At 47.0% G+C, this 25,067-nt stretch overlaps 1 protein-coding gene across 1 annotated transcript; it reads left to right on the top strand.

The window, feature by feature from the left end:
• Positions 1-9,268: 9,268 nt before the first annotated feature.
• On the top strand, positions 9,269-10,054 carry LOC131213491 (antigen 5 like allergen Cul n 1-like). Its single transcript, XM_058207538.1, has one exon. It carries the CDS (start codon positions 9,269-9,271, stop codon positions 10,052-10,054), a length of 786 nt encoding a protein of 261 aa, XP_058063521.1.
• The last annotated feature ends 15,013 nt before the right edge of the window (positions 10,055-25,067 follow it).

Here is a 25,067-nt window from a genome sequence, read left to right as displayed (position 1 = left end):
AAATGGTGATTTTGGCTTGCAAGACCAACAGCGACCTGATCAGTCAAAACGGTCGATGATGAAGAATTGGTAGCATTGCTTGATTAGAATGCATGTCAGATGCAAAAAGAACTTGCAGAAATGTTACCACACGGCAGTTTCCCATCGCCTGAGTGCTGTAGGAATGATTACAAAAATGTCTTATGAGTTCCACATGAATTGAAAAAAGAGACTTTGGAAGAAGGAAAGACATGTGCGAATTTCTGCTTGCGCGGCTGAAAAGAAAGGGATTCTTGTACCGAATCGACACTGGTAATGAAAAGGGGAGTTATTACAATAATCCTAGATTGCATAAGATCCACAGAAAATACCCCGTCATACATAACGTTCCACAGCGTGTCGGCCCAAGGATCGACCACAGCTGTTACGACCCGGCTCTTTAGCCCAGCGCTTGTATGACAGAGCAGCGTGCGGTCACTATGGTAATTCCCCAGGATCGACCGGAGGCCTGTGTGGGGTACGCTTAGCTAGCAGTGCCCGCCCGATCGCCGTCCAGCTCGCTGAGTTGAACGCGTTTCTCACGTCCAGAGCCACCATATCATGCAGCAACGATTGTTTTTTTTTTTCATCAAGGAAAACACGGTTACGCGCGCAGTGTGGGACTTACCCTCGCTGCCGAGGGTATACCCACTAAAAACGTCCTTGGTTCTCCATCCTTCGGGCGTCTTCGAACCCGGGGGCACTCAAACAGAACATGCTCTGGCGACTCCATAGCGCCCTCACATCTCGGAAATTGCGACGACCGAGTCTCCCTGTCCGGTGGACGTACTCCCGGAGCACTCGCTGTCTTCCTCGATGAGGATCCCCACGGAGATCATTCCAGCAACCACGCTCACGTCCGCCAGGGACACAGTGCGGAAAGCGCCTGAGACACGTATCGCAGCCAGCCGGAGGACTCGTTTTGTGAGCAATTATTATCTTTTATTGTACTGATTCAAACAAATGCTATTGGTTCTTTTAGAGAGTTCTTAGGTTCTTTTTTATTGGAGATGATAGTGCGGATGATGAGTGGAACGGTTTCTTACGAGTGTTGTGCTATTATAGTTGATGAAGTGAAGGCCTTGTCGCAGATTATACACTGGTTTGGTTTGCGATGGATAACTTTCCTATTTCCTATTTCTGTCGTTGTCAACTTGTTGAATGCTCCTGAGTTTATTCGAGCGCAACCGATAATGATGTAATGATGTAATCCGGTGTGGTGTTTTCAGTTTTGATTAACAAATTTGTGCCATCCGTTTGTTCAGCAGAGTGGCCAAGATGGTTTTTACTGATGTCTGCGTCATTCTTTGCTTTGATTTTCAGAAATTGCGTTGACCAGGGCTATGTTTTTTTCCATTCGGCAGCGGAACGTATACGTCTTATCCAAATTCGATTTGCACACCGTGCACAAGTGAATTCCACCTAATGGATTAAGCTGTAAAATATGTGTATTAACTTGTGGAACAGGCCAAGATTTCTTTTTTAACAATCGTCTTACCTGAACACCGTGTAGGTCGAAGAGTTTTTGAATAATATATTGTCCATACTCGTCGTTCGCTATCGGCTGCAAGGTGCCGCTTGTTGACAAACACCAGCGGCATATTTCGACGGTTCTGCAAAAAAAATGTTTGGAATACCTCTTAGTACGCAGTTATATGCGACATATCACACTGATGACCCGAATACGAGTGATCCGTGCACTAAGAAACGAGTTCCAACAAATCGGATAGCGACGATATCGTTGGTCGAGAGGAGTAAACACAAACCAATGACCTGAGTACAAACGGTGCAGTAGGTAGCGCGTCCCAAAGGGTCGGAAAGCGACGATATCGTTGATCGAGGACAATGATCACACAATGATCGTGTCCCAACAGATGACGTATTGTATCGTTGGTTGACAGAAGAGTAATCATGCAAAACGAGAACCACTGCGCGCACCGAGTCATCGTATGGAGAAGACAGTTCTTCTCTAGCCTTCAGGGAAAGCAGCTCGCGCAATTACTCATATCGTTCTCCCAAATATTCGAATAAATAAATGTGTGTGGTTGTCTTCAGAATAAAACGGGTAAATACACATAACTACGCATCAAACACCGACGCACTACCCAGTACTAATCCGACCACCGACCGAATCGGGCGAAGTGATACAGTCGACAGAGTTCAAGAGAAAAACAAAAGAGAATCAGTGTGTGCCAGGTTTTCAGGTGCCAACAGGATGGCACTTTCGACCATGGTTCGACCTAATTTTCGACCATGGTGCAGCAAACTGTAATATCAAACCGTAATAATCTGTAATCATCAAAATGTAATCAAACCTGTAATAATCGAAACCTAAAGTGTAACAAGCCACCACATGCCCGATCCACACATGTACGATGGTCGCCGCCATCAGCGACGGGGTAATACCAACGCACAAATTGAAGTGTGCGAATTGTGAGGGCAACCACTGTGCTGGTTTCTACGACTGTCCGAAGCGTCCAAAACGCGTTGGAAAAACACAAAAGCCGGTACACACCAGCTTCAGACACATCCCGAAGGAATTCCCGGCCTTACCAACAAGGCACCCAGTGAAATCCGTTAACAAGTGGAGCAGTACGCTTACCTCCGCAAAGCCTCGCCAAACTAACACCAACGAGAGACAAGAGCAACCCGAAGTATTCAAGCGTTCGGAATTGATTCCCATCGTAGTGGAGGTCATAGGCAGGTTGCAATACTGCAAATCAAAACAAGAACAGATCATGACGATATTCGATATTGTCTCCAAATATTGCTCGCCTTCGCCGTAAACACGCAAAATGCACTCAAAATTGCAAGCTGGAATGCTAATAGGGTCTAACCAAAAAAGTACGATATTATCATGTTCATGTTCTTAGAAAAACACAACATTGATATTATGACAGAAAGTGAAACTTTGCATAAAATTAACATGAATTTCTCGATACCGAACTACATTTTACATAGATTGGACAGAAACGATGGAGCAAAAGGAGGTGTCGCTATCTTAATGAAGTCCAAATTAAACATAAGCCAATGAATCACTTGAAACTTATTATGTATCATATCAGCATATCATCCTGCTTCCAACAAAAACATGAACGCATCTGCGGAAGGCGTGGGCACGCTGATAGGCACGCACCAATTAGCTACATCACATGTGGTGATTTTAATGCAAGAAACCGGTTTGGAACTGCGCTAGTAACAACGCAGCAGGAAATGTTCTCTTTGATAATTTGCAAAGAGGATCTTTTTCAATACACCACCAAACACAGCCACGTACTATCCGGCTGATCCTGACAGGGCACCATCTACCCTAGATGTTTTCTTATCTAACAACATGCACCAAATTACGAAATTAACGACAAAAACAGAGCTCACATCAGACCACATAGCAGTATTATTCAAAATCCGCAACTCAAAACCAACCATTAACCCTAACAAGTATATTTTTTTAACTACAAAGAGGCAAACTGGAATTCCTTTAGAAACATTATTAATGAGCGCCTGGACCTTTCCATCACAAATTTAAAAGACATTAATAGCAAAGAACAAATAGACGAAATGATCTCTTCTTTAACACAAACCATAGCGATTGCTCATAACTCGGGCGTGCCTAAAGTGATACCCGGAAGATTCAACATCAATATCCCCGAGGGAATAGAAAACCTTATAAGAATCAGCAATGCGTACAGGAAAAAGTGGCAAAGAGATAGAACGAACTTCACTTGCAAAATATTGCCTATTAGAAAACGAGGTAAAGACCCTTAACTTCCATTCAGTTACCGGATTATCAGCCAGCTCAGTAATATGGGAATTTTTTTTTGAAAAAATCATATGTAACAGAATTTGAGTTTGTACTAACGAAGGTTTCCAAGTTTGGTTTCCAAGCACGTCTTTTCACCACACACCAACTGCATAGATTAACAAACACAATTAAACACGGGCTACAAACGATCTACTGGCCTAGCGAAAGACAGAACATAGTAAACATAAACAACTTTCAAGAAACACAATTTTCACCTGTAGCAGGCGCACCACAAGGAAGCGTCATATCGTAGAATTGATTAGATTTTAATGAATTAGCGTTGTAGGCCACGAGTGAGATGGAGAGATTGCGTCGACGACTTGCGTCGGCAGAGGCTTTGTGCCGCGAGCCGAAATGTGCCGGGTGGTAGCATTCTGACGGGCTTTGGGCAGCATCTGTGCCACGATCGTACAAATCACATCAATAATTATTACTACTATCAACGCACTACGCACTTACTCAACATTATTCTCTTTCTTGAAAGATGGCGATGCTTCCATTTTCACTGTAATCGGCTTTTTGTGTGCTGATATAGATTAGTGCAAACTGTATAGACGCTGTGTCGATTAGTTCTTTGTTTTGTGGTCTGACATATTCTAATGTCTGATCTTCTGACATATATGAGAAATCTGCCCAATGAGTGTGGTTCTTGTAGGGGGACGTTTGAAGCCCTTGCAGAGTGCGTATTTCAGGATGATTTTGACAGTTTTCGAAACCTTTGCAGAACAAGTGCGCCTTTTTCAGAATGAGCACGGAACGTAACGTAACGTAGCGCGCAACGCGTAAAAACGCTTTTTCTTGTATGGGATTCTATGGGTAAGAAAGACAACACCAAACTGACGACACCAAAGACAACTTTGGTGTCGCTTAAAAACTTTGGCCAAGGTTCGTATACTTGGTGAATGCGTGGGTCGGGCGAAATTGTTTGAAAGTTGAGGACAGTTTATTTATATTTTGTTTTGTTTCTGGCAGTTTCACGAAATTGAAATTGAATCGAGAACTCGAACGATCGAGTGAACACAGTAACAGAGAAAGCAGAATACAGCAAGAGAGAAGGCAAAAAGAGAAAGCTATAGCAAAATGAACTCGGATGAACGTTCGAGTACTCGATTCGAGTTTCATAATAGGGGGGTATTGAGTTTTGGGTCGAGAATTAAAATAGTTCCATGATGAATTTGTGTTTAATGAAGAGTAATAATTAAGTTAAAATTATTTTGCATACAAAAAACCTCCGTTGAGTAGTCTTCGATTAGTTTTTAACTACCGAAGATTTTGTCATTGTTTTCTAAGGGCGATAAAATTTCTGTTGCCTTTCGCCCCCGTTCGCAACCGGTGTGAAAGGTCCGAAAAAGTGACGCGTCGTAACGTCGGCGGTGTGTGGACGCCTTGACAGTTGAGTGCAGTGTACCCGAACAAAAAAATCACTCAATTTTTCATTTTTCTAGCCGCGGATCTCAACCTGTGACTGGGGGGCTACATGAGGCGTGAAAACTAGCGTAAAATTAATTTGTAATGTCAAATCGTTTACGCTTCGTGTGGCCGGTTTAAAATATAAAACCGTAATGTCAAACGAGTTTACTTTCGTGTCTTTGGTCCAAGAAGACAGAAATCGAAGAGTTTTTTCTGTTTTTTTAGATTTTGTTTCAATACCAGCAAATAACAACTTACATTATCCTCTTTTTGTAAACAAAGCGTTTGCTAACGGTGTTTACGTGTCCGCTGAGGCATTAACGTTTTGACATAAGCGCAAACATTTTGGCATTTATCTGAAATGTCAGATCGTCTAATTTCGCTTCATGTTACGACACATCGCTACGATAGCTCGTGGCGATGCATCGTAGCGTCTGGACCGGGCTTTAAGGTTCAACTGGTACTAGGTTTAAAACTTGAATTAGAATTAAAACTAAATTAAGGTAGTTAGCTCATTAGTTCTGTGTCCCACTGTGCCGCTTGTGTGGACTTGATTGGTACCAATTGTCTAGTCGTGGGTCTAGTTTATGAGTTAGTATCTGACTGGATTGTATACCTGTTTACCCACGGTCATACCTATTTACGAAATAAATTATCAGACGATTACGGTCGTTGAGCACGGTACTATATGCTCCGAGCTAAAGGCCTGTGCACACAGAAACTGAAATGCACTGAACTGAACGTAGCGTAGCGAGCGACGCGTAAAACCGCGTTGTCTTGTATGGGATTGTATGGGACCCTTCACACCGGTGTCGACGTCAACTTCGTACGGCGACGACGACTCTGTGTAAAAAGACAGCGCTCCTTTTGTGTCGGTTAAAAACTTTGGCCAAGGTTCGTATACTTGGTTTTTGGGTGAGTGGGGCGAAGTCTTGTGTTTTGACAGATTATTTGTGTTTATATTTGAAAGTTCAAGACACATTGAATTTTTGGCGCGATAATTAAAATAGTTTCATGATGAATTTGTGTTTGTATTACAAGTAATAATTAAGTTAAACTTGTCTTGCATGCTTGTGATACAAAAAAAACATCAATTGAGTAATCTTCGATTAGTTTTTAACTACCCAACTACTAGCAGCCAACCTGAACCCAACCCAACTAGCAACTATTGACAACCTGAAGACCCAAATTCAAGTTGCTGTTGCCGAAATAGGACCAGATAAAATCGAAAATGTACTCAAGAATAGGTCGCCCGAATGAGCTACTGCCAAGCCAATCGTGGTGAACATTTGACTAATATCTATATATATAAAAGAAAGTCGTGAAAGTGTCGGGTCCTTATAACTCAAGAACGGCTGAACCGATTTGGCTGAAAATTGATAGGGAGGTAGCTTAGAACCCAGGGCTACACATAGGATACTTTTTATACTCCGGCCGAGTCACAATGAAGCCACAATTGTGTTTTTCATACTAAGACGAGACGGACAGAGCGCGCAACAGCAAACAACTGTTGGCTTCTCTTTCTTGCTAATGCAGCGTCTCCTCTTTCCAACCAAAAATAGCCCCCCACCCCTCTCACACGGACGCGTGATTTCATTCCCTTCTCGAGAAAGGCCAGACAAAGAGCGTCACAGCAAGCAAAAGTTGAGCGAGTTTTCAGCGAGTTTGTCTCTTTCGTATGTTCTCGCGAGTCTTTCTGTGGCGACAGACGATACGTAACGTAATATTTTTGACATTAACGATTAATGCCAAACTGCTACGCTTCTGTTAAAACGTTTACGGCTCGGCCGAGGCGTAAACCCCGAGCGTAAATACTTTTTGCATACGCTTTGCTTACAAACAGAGGATAATTTAAGTTCTTATTTGCCGGTATAGCAACAAAATAAAAAAACAACAGAAAATAATATTCAGAAATCAATTTATTTCTCTTCTATTTTTATTTTCTCGGATCAAAAACACGAACGTAAACACGTTTCACATTTCGTTTGTATATTTTTGCTGCCACACGTAGCGTAAACTGTTTGACATTAATAATTAATTTTCACGCCAGTTTTCACACTTCGTGTTGCGCCACAGTTTCTCTTGCGATTAGTTTGGCGAATTATCAGTTTCTCTCTCTCTCTCATATATATATAGCGTTCACTCATTCTCGCGAAACCTTGGAGCTATTGATTGGTACTTAGCTGTCATTTTTATAACTGTCAAAATCTATTGAAACAATCCGCGTAGTAGTACTGCGGGGACACACGATGCGTAACGTAACAAGTTTGACGTTAACGATTAATGCCAAACTGTTTACGCCTCGGCCAAAACATATACGTTTTGACAGAAGCACAGCAGTTTGGCATTAATCGTTAACGTCAAACTTGTTACGTTACGCATCGTGTGTCCCCGCAGGTAGAGCATCTTACACCCGCTTAAGAATGCCGCGACCAAGACGGTCGAATCTTTCCTAACAAAGCCGTAGTGCAAGAAGGATGCGAAACATCGCGAACACAATGACTGAAGAAGAACACACAATTGCCCGTGAAACGGCTCGGTTGGCAACGCGAAATTGGCGAGCGGAAAGTAGTAATCAACAAGTAGATAATTTTCGACGAGATGCTGATTTAAATGTCCGCTCAGCGGTTGTACCCGAAGAAGAGGCTGATTTGTATCTAGCGGCGTTTCGATATGATTACAAAGCTAAGTACGGCAAGCGTAACAGCGTTCGCATTGGACCACCAATAAACGTTCGTTGCGACAAATGCGACGAGCGTTACCAACTGCTCTATCACCGGGCGCCCATTGCCTTTGGGGCGGTACAAAGTTCGCCGGGTCTGCTAGTTGTTTTATATAAAAACATGTTAAGAATCAACCTTTCAAATAAAAGTTCCAGCATTGGAAAACATTCAGCCGTTTTTTATTGTTGAAAACCAAATGAAAAAAAAACACGCTTATTTGCTCACCCCGTATTTTGAACGTAAAACCCACAAGAAAAGCTGCGTTATAGAACTCGTTTTGCAGCATAAATCACATAGGAGGGAACAGCTTTTTGGTGCCCGAATCTCCCACCGTGCATTGCCGTCGACCTCCTCCGGGCTCCTCAGCAGCGGCATTCACGCTCACGGATTGTTTGCGCCGATCGTTAGGATGGCGAGCTGAGCGAACGAGGCCCGATAGCCCGACAAGAATGTTGGGTGTGTGTGCGTCAGTACGGTGCCCCACACGCTCTGGGTCTGACACTCTCCGGTACCGGATGTCGGGCCGGGTACCGGGTGACGTCACTTCAGCTCCCAAAGGTCGACGCCGCTGGACCTCCGGTTGTGAGCTACGGGATTGTAGTCATGGACGTAAACCAGGCAGGGATGATGCCGTGTGTCATACGCGCGTCGTGAAGTTTACTAGAGGTTGCATGTGGCCGGTGGGTACGCGTCGAGTCATGTGTGCTGTCAGCTGATGGGGCGCGACCCCAACAACCGGTTGACCCGCCAGCTGATCGGGACGACCCCGACCGAACACGTGACGCGGACCGTGGACGCAGGTACCGACCTTGAAGCCGCTCGGTTCGTTCACATGTTTGCGGGAAGTGTCAAATTAGCATTTTCCCTCCAAAAAAAAAAAAAAAAAAAACGCCCAAAAAGAAACCGACACCCGGGCCGGCCACCCAGAACCGGTTCCCGGGCGGGAGAAAAGTTTGCACCGCTGCCCAACGGTTCCCACGTCTTTCTAAGCCGTCCCCCCGCCGTCATAAAGTCTTGCCTGGGCCAGCCCAGCCCAGCCCAGCCCAGGTGGTCCAGGTTTTTGGCGGAGGTCTTCTCACACTTTTGGGTGGGCTCTGGGGCCAGCTGCGTGTCCCCCACCCCCGAAGCCTCCCCTGCAGCCTCTACATCCAGCCGCGGGGACGTGGAAATCCGGTTTTGGGCCCGGTTCGGACACATTGGCTCGGTGTCGCCCGGCGTTGGCGGGTTAGTCGTTGCCAGGGGTTGGTCATCATCACGTCAACTGCTGCGTCTGTGTTCGGGAGCTGCTGCTGCTGTGTGCTACGGGTGACGAGAGATGGTGCCGGCCACGAGGTCGTTGCTGCTGATGCTGCTGCTAGTGTCGATCGGCTCGGCGCCTCCCTGTCTGGGTTCGCCAACGCTAGCGTCTTACTGTCGGCGGGAGCTGTGCCCGGACGGTCAGGCCCACGTCGGCTGCGAGGCCGAGTACCCGTTCGGGAAGGCCTGCCAGGGCCGAAAGCCCCGGCTGGTGCCGATGACGGAGGAGCGCAAGGCGGCGATCCTGCACCAGCACAACCGGCAGCGCCAGCGGCTGGCGCTCGGCACGTTGCCCGGCTACCAGCCGGCGTACCGGATGCCACAGCTCTACTGGGACGCGGAGCTGCAATGGCTGGCCGAGCAGAACGCCCGGTCCTGCGTGTACGGGCACGACCACTGCCGCAACACGGCCCGCTTCGCCCGGGCCGGCCAGAACATCGCCATCATCCGGCACTTCGGGCTGAACGTGACCGTGGACCAGGTGAGCCGCTTCATCATCGACCACTGGTTCGACGAGTACCCGCTCGCGGTCCCGTTCGTCGACCGCTACCCGGACGCGTACGTCGGGCCCGACTTTGCCCACTTCACGCAGATCGCCAACGACCGGGCGGTCCGGGTGGCGTGCGGCATGGTCTCCTGGCAGACGTACGCCGCCGGCGGCGGTGGCTACGTCTGGACACACGACTACCTCGTCTGCAACTACTCCTACTCGAACGTGATCGGCGAACACTCCTACACCCGCGGAGCGGCCGGGACCGGCTGCCCGTATGGACCGAGCCCCACATACACTGGACTCTGCCGCTAACGCCACCTCGTGGCCGACCCCCCGAACTAGAATCATCCGATGTTTGAATCATTTCGAAATAAATAATGATGAAACGCACCGGGCGCGGTTTGAAACTTTTCACGCCACAAACCAATATCCGAACCGAACCGGGCCCAATGTTGTACGCAACACTCGCGGCACGAAAGCTCCCTTCCGTGACGTGCAGAGCTTTCCGGCCGAATCTTGCATGCGAGCGGCCGGTTGCGCTTTCGGAGCGTTCGGAGCTTTCGCGAAAGTGCACAGCGCGAGCGCCTCAAGCTCAGTATGCTTCGGTGCTGAAGTTTTATTCGAACTTTTCGCGTGGAATCAGGAACCGAAGGATGTTTGTGGTGGTGTAAAACGTATACCGCAAATCCCGGATTCCCAACCAAAACCGACAATTCCTCTGACGTGAGATGGCTCGAATGGTTGTCGTATTTGGTTGTAGGCAACTGAGTAGAGGAATTGGCTTTACTTTACACATGCACTAAGCACTGGCAATCCTAGTTTGAACTTCAACCATCTGTTGCAGACCTGTCACAATTTCATCATCGTCACTGGAAGGCTACATGAGGCGTGAAAACTAGCGTAAAGTTAATTTGTAATGTCAAATCGTTTACGCTTCGTGTGGCAGCAAAAATATAAAAACGAAATGTCAAACGTGTTTACGTTCGTGTTTTTGGTCCGAGGAAATAGAAATAGAAGAGAAATAAATTGATTTCTGAATATTTTTTTCTGTTATGTAGATTTTGTTGCTATACCAGCAAATAAGAACTTAAATTATCCTCTGTTTGTAAGCAAAGCGTATGCAAAAAGTATTTACGCTCGGGTTTACGCCTCGGCCGACCCGTAAACGTTTTGACAGCGGCGCAGCAGTTTGGCATTAAACTGTAATGTCAAAAACATTACGTTACGCCTCATGTAGCCCCCCAGTCAGGCTTTGATTTTGATCGTAATCTCAAAAAAGTTTATATGTTAATTAATTTATTAGTACCATTGCTTACCAAAGGGGTCCGAGTTTCCGAGTCAACAGCTTTATGAGCCATTGGTTTTGTTATAGAGTACCGATTTAAAAGTTTGTAGCTTGTCGACAAACTGTCCGTTGGGTACATAAGCAAAGCTCGGTGTAAGATTAAGCCCAACTCAGATAGCTTGTGAAGTTAGTAAATTAATCAATAGTAGTAAAATATTTAAAATAAAATAGTTTCAATAGTTAAATTTAACAGAAACTATCGTTGAACTTTACAAAAGCCGAAAGTTGAATTATGCGGGAAACTATAAAAATACCCATCAAGCGAAAAATATTAAATGGGTTAAGTAAACGTAAGTAAATGGTGCCAGTAAACTGTGTGAGTAAAAACAGAACTGATTATTGGGACACAGTAACACTAGTCAGAAAATGCACAGAAAAAAAAAATCATTTTTGTAAGTTGCTTTTTTGAAAGAAAAGCTAAGGCTCATAACATCCAACAGTTATTCTATACTCGAAGAATTGAGTATTTTCTTTTGGTTCCATTTATAATGTTCGTCGCTAGAACATTTCTTCAGAGGTGGAGGAAGTTCTTTCTTGTCAGTAGCCAGGCTAGGGTGAGCCGAAAGGCTATCACCGGCTTGGGCTGAAATGAATGGAGTCTTCGAGTTCCAGATCTGAATTCAAGTAAGTCTTTATTTCCCAATTGTCCATGGTTTATATACTGTTTTACAATTAGTTCTTAACCTATGGTTTAATGAGCGAGAATGAGACGACTCGGTGTTTTGTGTCACTTAAGGGAATTTTGACGCTTCCTACTTGTTCATTCGTATTGAACCCTTAACACTTGGTCATCAGTTTTCGGTGCCTTGGTGGCCCGCCTGTCTTGCGATACTTGCCCTAGTTTGGACCGCGCATCGGTTTTAGCAAGCGCACGCATTGTAGCCTCAACGCGCATCGCGACACTTGATTGCTGTGTTTGTAAACATTGGGTAGGTTATGATTTTGCAGTGGAGTGTAAGAATGGTGTACATGTGCTTACTTATATCTAGGAGTACATTGGTGCACATGTATGCCACACATTGGACATTGCAGTTTACTAGAAAAAAAACATATCGCTAATTTCAATGGCATCTTCTAAATGGCATCTAAAGCACTTCTGGGTACAGAATGTTATTAATCTTTCCTCCAACTGCATACAAATAAAAAAAATCTGACAGTTTTCCAACTTGTGAAGAGGTTATGAAGCTGAAGCTGAGGCCTATTTTGGAGGCAAGAGATGAATCGTTCTACAAAAGTCGCATCGAAATGTTAGAGAGGTGCTGGTAAACGATTGTGGCTGGCTCTTGATGGAGATGAATAAAGCCGATTTTAACAACAAAAATAAAACGTTTTTTTTCTTAGGCTCGAAACTTTTCTGTCCATGTGCTGCAATTGCAAGCATGATCGAATAGAGCCATCTTATACAACGAAAGGCGAACAAATTTTGAATGGCATTAGACCGGTAAGACGTTGAATGAGATACCCGTGTGTTCCGATTCGAGTCCTTCGAGTCGAATTTTAGACTCCAACACTACGACAGTAGTGTCCAAAAAGGCTCGGTTCAACTCTCGGTTAGACTGGATTGGAGAACACGCATTCCCACACGTCAATTCAGTGAGGTTGCAAGTGCCGGGAAACGGTCTGTCCACTTAACGCCTGTCAGCTCAGGAGCACCAGACAGACATTCGTGTTCAGGACGCATGCTGAAGGCTCTCTCCAGCAACCCTTCCTCGAGGCCTGGTTGATTTGCAAACAAATCAACACCGATGCCCACGGACGTCAACAAGTTCCAGTGGAATCGCCAGAGGTCCTGCCGGCAGTGACGGGGAAACATTGAGACCTGACCCACACACACGGCCCGCACTGTAACCTGCCCTCCAATCCATGTTACGAGACTTGACGGCTGGTTAGAGAATTGCTCCGGTCCGGTCTCGGGTGACGACTCTCGGTAAGCTATCCTTCAGTGTCTTCATCCTAGCACCAACTGGATGCCTCTGTATGTGCTTGTGTGTTAATAAATAAATGAATAGAGCCTTCGGCGTCTCCGGCAGCCCACGGCGTGGCTTCGTATTACGCGGAGCGGAGATTATAATTTTCATCTTCTCATCTAACCTCGCTTCTCACTCTCTCTTACACCACGGCAGCACCAGCAGCAGCAGCAGCAGTGGCTCAACGGCTGCGAGCGGAAGTTTCGATGATGGGTGCGCAACGACGGTTAGTATCGGATTGCGGTGGCGCAGTAGGATGCACCTCGTGAGGAGGGACCTAACCCAAAGGACCTCGGTCGTTACAAGCGAGCGAGGGTTACTCAAGCGGCACTAGGGGCCCTTCGAGGAGGTGCGGTGACCTCCCCGCCCCCCCCACCCCAGGACCCGCGATCCGTCCGATGCCATTGGCCCCGCCTAATGTAATTACCGCAGGACAATAAACACTCAGCGGGCCCAAGCGGGCTCAGGGAGGTGTGATGTCGCACGCTGTGAGCTGTTTATGTTTGTGTTTGGCCGCGGGCTACGATGGCGGCGGTCCGGGTGGTAGGTGACCCCCGGGATCCGTGCCCGGGTGCCGGGGTCCTCCCGGAGGACGCCTGCGGCCCCGGAAGCTCACGAGGGTACCTCAACCGATTCGACTTTAGCGAAATTGAAACGCGCGCCGCAAGCGGTTCGCATGGATTCCGGACGTCCCCGGACGTGGTGGTGGTGGTCCTCAGCGATTACGATGTTGCAAAAGTGTTCCATTTTCCATAGTTCCACAAACCGTTTGGAGAGCATGTGTCTACGTTGTGTATGTGTGCTGTGCTTCATGTCTTCATGTCAGCAATCGGAGGGTCAAAGGATGCAATTCCCATCGTCCGATTAACCGAGAGCGACACCGGAGTTCCGATCGTCTAAGGTCCTTACATTTAAATTTCATTCCTCCATTGTGTCTTGAAAACGGGTACGGATTAGTTGCTTTTTAACGAAAGCACTTTGTAGAGCCTGAGAGAATATGTCAACTGTACTTGAAGAATTTAATCTTAATTCTTGCATCTTGCGAACATTCGAACATATTTTGAAAATGCTTGCCATTTGTCTGCTTGATTGACAACGTTCAGAGATCGACAGAGATCGACATTGTCACTCTGGTGTCAGGGCCAAGACCGTGCCTGTCTGGTGGTTGTAATTGTCGGATAAGAAGCAGCACTACTAGGCTGTCCAATAAGTTCGTATGGTCGGTACCAAAGGGGGCTACTAGGAGACTAATTTTTTTTCTCATATTAGTACACTCTTCATATGAACGTATGCGAAGTTTCATTTCAATCAGTCGCTTAATTTTTTTTTACAATCTATTTAGTATCCACGTGTCACAGTATTTTTTACAACGGAAAAAATCAAGTATGGTGCAGTTGTTGTATTTTTGTTTTTGGAAGATTGGAAGAGCAAAGGACTCTTTACCTTCAATGAGTACATGAAAAGGGCGGTTTCTACATTTAAACGTGGTCGTACAAGCCTTAAGGCGATCCATGTCAAAAACATAAAAAAAGAGACAACATCTGAAATTTTAGAAAAAATACAGGATATCGTATTGGAAAATCGTCGATTCACTGAAAGAAATTTAGTACAAGATCTAGCCATCTCATTGAGCAGTGTAACCAATATTTTGACTGAAGTTTTGGGTTCCTGAAAGTTGTTTGCAAAATGGGTGCTGCATTCGCTAAAAATGGAACAATGCACCCTTGTCAAAAAGTTCTGTTCGTTCGAACAACGTTGGAGTATACACTGTATTTACCATATTTGGCCCCTAGCGACTTCCATCTGTTTTCAGACCCAAATAAATAATGCGTGAAAAGCGTTTTTCATCAAATGATGACGTCACAACAACTGCGGAAGCGTATTTTGAAGACCTTCCAGTTTATCTCTTCTGGGATGGAATTTATTAATTGAAGTCTCCTTGGAACAAGTGTGTTGATGTTCAGGGAGGCCCTCATGAATAATCAAGTGAATTTGAAACAATATGTTTTTCTTATCGACCATACCAACTTATTGAACAGCCTAGTATCTTAGCTTCAAGTTCACAGTAGTTCAAACGCATAGAGTGTAGCCGGATACGAAAAGAACAAACCGGTTGACGTGCTGCTTCTACTGCGTTAGCGTCTACTTCATGTATCGGGATTCTCTCAACCGCATTCACTACCCAACTATGAATCTGTCATGCCTTGTTGTCGTTTTGTTTCGGAGGGACTTAAACCCATTACCCAGTTGCTACCTTTTGACACACATTTTTCAGGCAATCGATCAATAGCTCTACAGAAATTGGTGTGTTTCGTGAGTAGCCCCGCATTACGCTCGTCGTTACGCCAATTTCGTCTGCTAGACGGTGGCTTGTATGGACGTAGTTGACATCAGGTGAAAGGGTTTCCACCTTCCAACCCGACTGTTCTTGTTGACTTGTCGGAGCATAAACACACGGAATCCTTCGTTTTTTCGTTCATTCGCCTTTGCCAAGCGTTTCCGGCAGGAGTTTTCCAACGCTACTGAAATGAAAAAGAGAAAGAGAAATGAAGCGCTACTAACCACCGCTGTTAGTTGTCTATTAAAACAATTTAAAATACAGGGTGGTCCATTAAAGATTTTTCTTTTCTATTTGCTTATGAAACAAAAATGACTTAATATTTTTCGACGGTTGAGCATTCGAAAGGTTCATTCATTTCAATTTTTTAATGTAAATCAATTTTGGTCAAATGTCCATCACGTACCCCAACAGTAGCTCATTCGATCGACCTTTTTGGGGTACATTTTCGACTATCTGTGGTCTTATCTGGACAGTAGCAATGTAAATTCCGGGATTTGAGGTCGTCAGTGGATGCTGGTTTGTTCACGTAACATAAATACCGATTGTGGCTGTCGTTGTATGACTCGTAGCGCAGTGTCCTGTTGAAATGTCGTCCAAGTCCTCAGCTTCAATTTCGCAGAAGAATTCGATCACTCAAAAGCCCCCCCAAACAGTCACTCGTTTTGAGTGCGTTGGCTTCCCTTGCTCGACGTGTGGTATTTGTGAACCCCAAAAACGACAATTATGCTTATTAGCATAGCCACCAAGAAATAAGCTTGAACTTAATGTGCTTTTCAAATATCGTATCGTTTCAGTTGATGACCTGTCACTTAGGAAATAAGTTTTTTATAATTCTCAATTTCCTGCAACCGAAATTGTACTGTATGAATGAACTTTTCGAATAAATGTTCAACCATCGAAAAATATTGAGCCGTTTTTATTTTATAACCAAAATTGGAAAAACATATCTTTAATGGACCACCCTGTACAACAGACTTTTTTTCTAGTTTTACCTTCAGACACGATTCGACCTGCGATTCCATTGACCGCTGTTTGCCAGAGATCTAATAACGAAAAATCGATCACAAATGGTAGTCAATCTGCTTGAAGACCTCACACCCCAGGAGGGGGGATAAAGTTTCACCGCAACGGATTTTGATTCAAGAGTGGCCCTTTCACCGGTTTATCGGTCTCTGAATCGAGCACCCTGGAGACTTTTCATTATTATTTTGATATTAGAACAGCTCTTCGATTAACCAGACCCGCAGCCCTTTACGAGTCCCTCCGGAGGCCGAGGAGACCCCGGGTCTGCTATTATCAGCGGAGCTTTCAGAATGCCCGGCGGCTAGCAGGATGAGACTTTTAAACATGATCTTTCGTTTGGTTTTAAATGTTATAAATAAGCACAATAGTACAACAACACGGCCTTGTTGAGGTGTGGAAAAGTGTCGCCAATCGGACAAAACGGACGAGGGTTAAATGGGCGAGCGCCATCCATTCGCTCCGGCTATCTGCGTTTTATGTGTTTTGGCTGCCGCGCGCGTTAACTGCGGTCCCGGTCCGGTGGGCTCCACAATCTGGACGTTCGATCGGAGGCGTCGGCGGCGCTGCATTACGGTAACCGGTAACGGGCAAATGTTGTTGGCAAAACAATAGATCAAAAAAGAGGGAAAAGAAATAAAAAAATGCCTTGCGCTGCGCTGGGCGATAATCGCGTGTGTGATGAGCAACTAATTTGAATAATATTTTGATGAGTGCCGGCCGACCACAAAACAGAACCGAATAAAGCAACCCGCGGTGCGCTGTGCGAGAGGGCCGTGAGTGAGGGGTGCAGGACCCAGGGATGACCATCCCATATTTTATCCCGCTTATCCCTTTTTTTAAGAGCTCGCGGTACGGTGCGGTGCTACCGCATCAACATCATCAACATTAACAACTACAACATCACCACCACCACCACCACCAACCACCCCGCTAGCGATGGCGTACGGCGTTTTATTATTATTGCGTTTTTATGTTGCGCGCCCCGGTCCGCGCGCGCGGCGCGGTGCTGACAACGTGTTCGCTTCCTTCGCGGCCACGGCCTTCTGTCGTTCCTTTTCCGCCTGCACCGTGTTCCGGTTTTATTTTAACCTTCCCCACCCCGCCCGCGTGGTCCCGTGGGGCCCCCGCCCCACTGCCCCGATCTCCCGGGCGGCAATAAATCATCGTCGTCCCGGGCTCGCCCAGAGAGCATCGAGCCGAACCGCGGCAGCCGAGAGCATTAATAGAGTCTGCAGCCACACACACACACAACATGTGTGTGTATGTGTGTGTGTTGGGGGCTATTGGATGGATGGATGGGCCATGAGTGCAACATAAACGCCACCACCGCCGCCGCACCCACCCGCTATAGACACCCGGTCCAAATTAAAGCCAAAAACCGAAAAACGGAAGTGAAAAACCGCAACACGGACAACTCGGGGGAAATGATGCCGGCTCACATCGGAAGCAAGAAAGAGAGAGCGAGCGCGCGAGAGAGAGCTGGAGCGGCATCAAATGGTTCACCGATCGTCTGGCATCGCACCCCGGCATCGTACCCGAAATTAACTTTCTGCCGTTGATCCACTGCAGATAAGTAGCGCGAGCGCGCGCGATTCTGTGATAAAGTTATAATAATTAATTCGACCGCTTCGGCGGCACAAAAGGGACTCAGGGACCCTTCGTTCCGACCCTCGACCCGCGGCACCCCTCGCCGGCCGTTCGGGTAGCAGAACACACCAGAACACAACAACACGGCATGCGTGAAAACGGAACGACCGACCGACCGGGCTTACGACACAGTGCGTTTCAAAGGGCAAAGAGAAAGGGGCTTCGGCTGGGATAACTGCATTGTCGATTGCATTGCACCTTTCGGGCGACTCAAATTGCTCGAATGTACTGCTCGATTGTACTACCCACTTAAGTCGACCAGTATTCGAGCAGTATTCGAGGAGTATTCGAGCAGTATTCGAGCACAGCTTCATGTGTGCGTACCGTACACGGAATCATCTTTGGACCAGCTTTATGAAATTCGAGCAGTTAGTAATTCGAGTATCGAAAAGTTCGCATACCCACTGCTCTTGATCCGCCTTGGTCATACACTCGTTTTGGTCTGTGCACTACAATACACACGCACATACTACACCGCAGCCACACACATGCACAGACCCCGAGTGCTCGAATGCTGCGCGACGGGCTGCTGCTGGTGTTCGGCCACAAACAACACGCAACAGCTGTGTAGCTGAAGCTTAAGCGAACTGTAGCGAACGCAGCTCCGGTTCAGCATCGGAGAGGTGGGCCGCCGGGATCATGGTGATAGATCCAAGGTATCATCGCGCACACATTCCACCTTATCCTTTCGAAAACGCTCGCTGAAATGCTGGCTGAGACAGCGAGTGCACACGGCGGCTTTCTGAAACCCAATAAATCGGTCAAAATATTGCTTGCACTGAGCGCAATGAGATGCACAGGGCTTCTATTAACTCACTTTCAGATGTTGTTGCTGTTTTCGGACGTCCAGGACGTAGCGAAATGCTTCAAGGCTTGTACGACCACGATTTAAATTCAGTAACCTATTTTAGTACTGCACTAGTTGAAGGCAGTTCCTTTACTGTTAAACCTTCCAAAAATAAGCATTCAATCATTGCACGATACTTTATTTTTTCTATTGTAAAGAAAAACCCCGTGACTGACAGATTGAAATGAATATTATAAATTAGAGGCGAACTTGGTGCGAAACATTCGAGCAGTTTTTGAAGCATTCGAGCAGTGTTCGAAAGCAGTCCGTACGGTCCGTGAAAAGTGCGCGCGTGCTGTTGCGTGGGATGCTAATCCTAGGTGCTCGAAAACTGCTCGAAACTGCTCGAAACAGCCAACAACGATGAGATGGTAAGCCCCGGGCCCTGGTTCATTTTTGCTACCAGCTTTGGGATTGAGTAACCGCACCACACACCACCGACACCCCGAGCCCAGCCTGTGTCCTGTGGTGGTGGCTAAATGGAGTGGGTCACTTACGCTCGCGGAGACATAATTTATTTTCTATTAAAGCCCTAATCCACACAAAACCACCGGACGGACGAACGGACGGGCGGGTTGGCTGGCAGGCAGGGTGTAATGATAGAGTAATAAGAAAAATTGATCACCACAGCAAAGTGCACAGAGCACAGAGCGCGCACACACCGGTCGTCGTTGGCGGGGCCCCAGATGTAAAACTAATCAATTATGAGCCGAGACACAGAGAGAGAGAGAGAGGGAGAGCCGAGGCGATGATTGCGTGCATTATCCCCGGCTGCCGGCGCAGCATAATAGCGGCATCAACAACAACAACAATTGAGCCAGCAATCGAGGACAGATGGTGGCCCCGGATTGTCCCCGGCACGAGGGCGAGAGCAGATTGCGTTTTTAGCGATTCGAGGACTCCGGGTCCGCTAAATGGTGACGGTGGCCCCGCCGCAGTGGAATGGGCGCGGTGGGAATTCAATCTTCCACTGCCAAAGTGCTGCACGCTGGCGGGGTCGGGTGGGGTGGGCAGGGGGTGGCGAGGTCTTTCCTTTTATGCCACCGCCACCACCGCCGCCGCCGATGCGATGCTGTGGGCTCCTTGCCCAGTTTCTTTTCACAATCCCCGCGGTACAGGTACCGGCAACGAATGGTTTAGAGGGGTAGCAGGGCGAGGGAGGGCGCGGCGGTGCGGGGCTTTTTCAGGGCATGTAATGAGTGCCACGTGGCCCCACCACCCCCCACGCGTCCGTCGCCTACATGTCGGGGTTTTTTGATTAAATTTGTTTACTGCTTTGATTTGGGTCAATAGTCCTCTCTATCCGCCCAGCGCCCACACCCCCCGCCGGAAGAACCCTTTCCAACCCTTCCCCACCCACACCCCCTCCTCACACTCCCCACAACTCCAGCGTTGGCCCCACGGAAGCACAGCCCGTCCCAGGCGAAGGCTTGCCGCTAGCTTCCGGTTCCGGTTCCGAGCTCAGGTGGGTCGCAGCGGATCGGGGCGTGGAAGGGCTGGTGGCTGGTGACCCGGAACCGGAATCACTCAACATGTACCACGCGTGCGAGTGTGCGTGTGTGTGGCGCAAGGTTTTAATTAACGGAAACAACATCATCTTTCCGGCGTGTTTCCGGCGGAAGGACTCCGGTGGGCCGCTCAGGGCAGGGCAAAAGTGTTACCTTTCCGGCAAATTACTGGCGGCGAGGCGAGGCCACCACCGCCGTCGTCATCGTCGAGTGGTGGCCGCGGGCCGCGTGTGGCGAAAGGCGTGTGCGCTGCTCTGCTGCCGGCCGACATACGCCGCGCGTGTCAAGATTCATTCAATTATGAAGTGCCGTTAGTTATAATATATCAAACATCCTGCGGCGGCGGCGGCGGCGGGGAGTTGCAAGAGTGACGGGAGTGGCGTTGCCGGCGGCAGCCCGTGCGGCGGTGGCGGTAATGGAGATACTTGATATAATTACTGCATGTTTATTTGATGTTGTAATTGATACATTACGGGATTTGCCGCCGGGACAATGGCCGGGACTCGCACATACACGCGCGCACGCGAGTGGTCCTCGTCACCGGGCACTTCTAGCCCCGACCGGGGAGGGTTCTGCTCTGTTCCGACCTAGAAAACGGATGGTCGAGTCGAGTCCGCACGCCCAAGGACTCTTGCGCGAGTTCTTGGACCTAGCCTGCGGGATTAGTGGACTCGCTAAGTGGTGCCCCGATATCGTTCCCACAGCACACGTACGAGGGGCACACTGAAGAGCGTGAGCTAGACGGAAGAAGGCTTCAGGATGTTCAGTGGGCAACACATCGTCCAAACTAGAAGCCCGTCGGTGCCACCGGAATCCGATTGGGCTTCGAGTCCAATCCAGTACTATTCGCGAGAGCTGGAGACTCAATTTGTGTCGAAGAACCGTCTTCGAGGGTTTGCAGCGAATAGTAAATTTGTTGGTAACCTAGTAAGCTAATAATCGATAATTAAAGAGAAACATACATACACGAGTACACGAACAGTAACTTGGATGAAACAGTTCCTAAAAAGACATGAGAGCGAAACCATCACGACACTTTCGTAAGGGACGTATTAAATTCAGAAGGTGTCGAGGAATTCTTATACGTACGACTGAGAACTGGTAACTGGTAGTCATTATGTCCGGTGAGCATTACCATTATGAAATCCGGTGATCGACGATGTCTGTACGGGAAGTCAAGATCTTGAATAAAAGCATGTGCCGAACAGTCCCGTATTGTGTGTCTAGCAGGTTTCAATGGCATTCCTATCGATGTGAGCTGGCCAGGATTGCCGACAAAGACCTACGGGTCTATTCACGGCGATTTATCATCAGAGCACAGAGCTGCAAAGCATGACCGTGGCTTGGCATGCAAGTTGTTGTTTGTTCCAGGGTGAACCCTTTTCATCTCGTCGACCTCTGTTCCGGCCTGAATCGTCCTTAAGCTGTGATCCTATCAAGCTACTTCAGCTACAGCTCTTGAGTCACTCTTGAGTATTGAGTAAACATTCGCAAGGCCGCGAAGATACGACAGGTCCAGCCGTAGGTCCCGACGCCCTTTGGTTCTCAGTATGTTGGGGCAGTGTTCGAATCCTGGCCTGGCCATCGACCGTCCATTACCATGTGTCAACCACCACCAACACACACAGAGACGGTGCACCGAACGAAACAAGCAATGGGCAATGATTTGTAAGATGACCCAAATCCGTAAATTGATGAACGGCTGTGACGCGGTCGAGTTGTGCCGTTGTCGCGTCGTACGGGAGGTGTTTGGGCTCCTATTCTTCCCGCTAATTTCGTCACCTCAGCAGCAGCAACAGCGGCGGCGGCAGCGGCGGCAGGTAACCCAGCCTTTCTCCGTTTCCGCTCCGCTCCCGGACGGATATTCGGTTCGGTCCCGGACCTTCGGTACTTCCTTCGGTAAGAACGGCTCTCTCACAGGTACCCGTTGGAAGGGGACCCCGGCCCGGGCCGGGCCGGGCCGGGCTGTAACCTTACGCCGCAAATCCGACCGTCCTGTGTCCCTATGTGTGTGCGCGCGCTCCTGTTTTCTCCTGTTTTCCGCCTCGCTGCTACTCGAAAAATCCATTTGTGTCCAATTCTCCGCTGAGCGCTGGTGCTGCTGTTGATCCGCTTTACGAGATGCGCGCGTCTTGAGATTATTATTGTCGAGGCGTTAGCAAGGCGGGCAGTAATTGGCTTCGGCTGTACACGGCGGCACGGTACCATATTTTGCCCCTGTCGTCCGCTCCCTCTCTCTCCCGCTCTAGCAACCCTTCATCGCTGCCTCTCTCTCTATCGCTGTCTTGTTGTGTGCTTCGAGTTCCGCTTTGTGCTGGGCTTTGTGTGGCAATCGCTTCGCAAGAGGCTCCCGGCATCATCATCGCGTCACACATTCGGCCCGGGGCATGGCTAGAAAGAGAGAGAGAGAGTGGTATCAATTTGCGAGTCGATTCATTGCCTTCGCAGCGCAGCGCCACTGAATCGACTGCACGGTTTTACGGGCGGTAATCTGAGCTGCTGCTGCCATCGCTGCCATCCGATCCCAAACGGCCCCCGGGAGCTCCGGAGACCCCGTACACTGCGCGCTTCGAGCTTCGCCCGAGACTCAAGACCCGGGGCCCGGGTGCGTGCGGCCGGCTCTGCGAGAGGCACACATTCCGCAGGGCTTCCACGGTGGATTTGCTTTCCGGGGCCAACAAAAAACCTCGACCCAAACCACGACTCCGACTCCGACTCTCATGTCAACGCTCATCTCTTCAGCGTCGAGTGGCGTAATTGTGTCCGTAATTGTCGCCGATTGACAGTAAACTAAGTTTTCTCCTTTCGGCCACAGGTGACCACCGAGTGTTGACGGGCCCGTCGACCGATCAGATAGGCGTAGTTTGGAGCTATATTTTTGTACTAATCACACACAGGCACGCGCGCTTTGATTACATTACATACAATGCTGGCCAATAAAAAGGTAATAGGTATAAAGCTGTTACAATTGGAACTCAAACCACTACTTAACCAATGATAACCAAACTGATACTGTACTTAGATACACTAGTTTACGTCATTTTTTGTTGGTGATATTTTACTTAAAAGTGATCGATGTGTTACCGCCTATTTTGTAATTCGTAATTCGTAATAGTAATTCGTTTTATACTCTGCGATTTTTCCGGACTTCTTGTTAGGAATTTGTTAATTTGATCTGTAAACAATTTTCAATTGTGAATCTAAAACAAATCGTTGTTTCCCGTTGTAGAACATCCAGAATGGGCACCAAGAAAAACCAAGCCAACGACAGATCATCCAGAACGATTTGCTCAAAAATAAATACCGTATTTTTCCGTGTATAACGCGCACCTTTTTCCCAATTTTTTTAGCTCCAAAATCTGGGTGCGCGTTCCACATGGGTAGTAAAAAATTTGTCTCTTCTAAATATACAAATGTGCCCTTTTAGGTACATATTTTATGGTATTATTGAATAAATTGTGAAATGAAACATTTGTTAGGAATATAATTATCCTTACAATATCGTCATTAAGTCATGGCAGGGAGTTACAACAGAAGTTGTTGTGAAATCGTTTAAAAAATGTGGCATCAGCAATGCTATGGATGGATCTGAAGATATCGCAATTTATGAGAACTCTTCAGAGAGTGACAATGAGGAGTACATTGAAGAGCAATTAGAGAATATCAATTTATCAGACAGCAGTGAATCTGAGTTTTAAGATTATTACGAAATATAAAATACTAGTATGTCTTCTGCAATGTATACGCAGTTTTTCTTTAGTCTACTTTAGAATATTTAAAGAACATTTAGAATAATACATTATTATCATTTGATATTTGTTGGATATCACATATCTGAAAAATGTATAATAAAAAACTTGTTTTCCAAGTTTTTTCTCGTAAATATGGGTGCGCGTTATGCACGGAAAAATACGGTAATATTATTAGCGCAAGAACTGTCCATAGGCGGCTGCAAGAAGCTAAACTACCAGAGCGAATAGCAAGAAAAGCTCCACTATTGATAAAAAAACCAAAATTGCAATAAGGAAACAGATTGCTGCTCAATATCGTGCTTGGGAAGGTTACGGAAAAATTGGCATTATATTTTATGGAGCGAAGAAACCCAAATAAATTTGTTTCTATCGGACTCTCAGTGGAATGTTCGATCACCTGCTGGCAAATAGCTCCATTCCAGGCTTACAAAAAAAACCTGTAAAACCTGGAGGTGGAAGAATCATGATTTGGGGATATTCTGCATGGTCTGGTATAAATTTTTCAGAACAAAGAGCAACATGAATGCTGTCGAGTATAATGCAATCATGGAAGACGTTATGCTGCCTTACGCAGATGAAAACATGTCACTGAGATAGGTATTTCAACAAGACAACGATCCCAAGCATACCTCGAAGCTTATGAAATCGTGCTTTAAAATATTGTCTTTTGATACTAGCACAATTGTTTAAAATGTTTAAATGTTTAAATGTTTAATAGTTGTTTAAATTCATAAAAATTTGCCCTGTACACACATTTATCTATTTTATTGGCCAGGTACTCTTAACTGCTTTCTACTGCAATAAGCGAATTCCTAGAATTTTTCACTTCTTTTCTTTGTTTTGCACAATGTCTGGAACTGTTCAGCAACGCATTTTCATAACATTTTGTGTGCGG

This window comes from Anopheles bellator, chromosome X (genome assembly GCF_943735745.2).
Source record: "Anopheles bellator chromosome X, idAnoBellAS_SP24_06.2, whole genome shotgun sequence".
Classification (NCBI taxonomy): Eukaryota; Metazoa; Arthropoda; class Insecta; order Diptera; family Culicidae; genus Anopheles; species Anopheles bellator.
The sequence above is the reverse complement of the archived record's forward strand: the minus strand, read 5'-3'. Positions and strand labels throughout refer to the sequence as shown.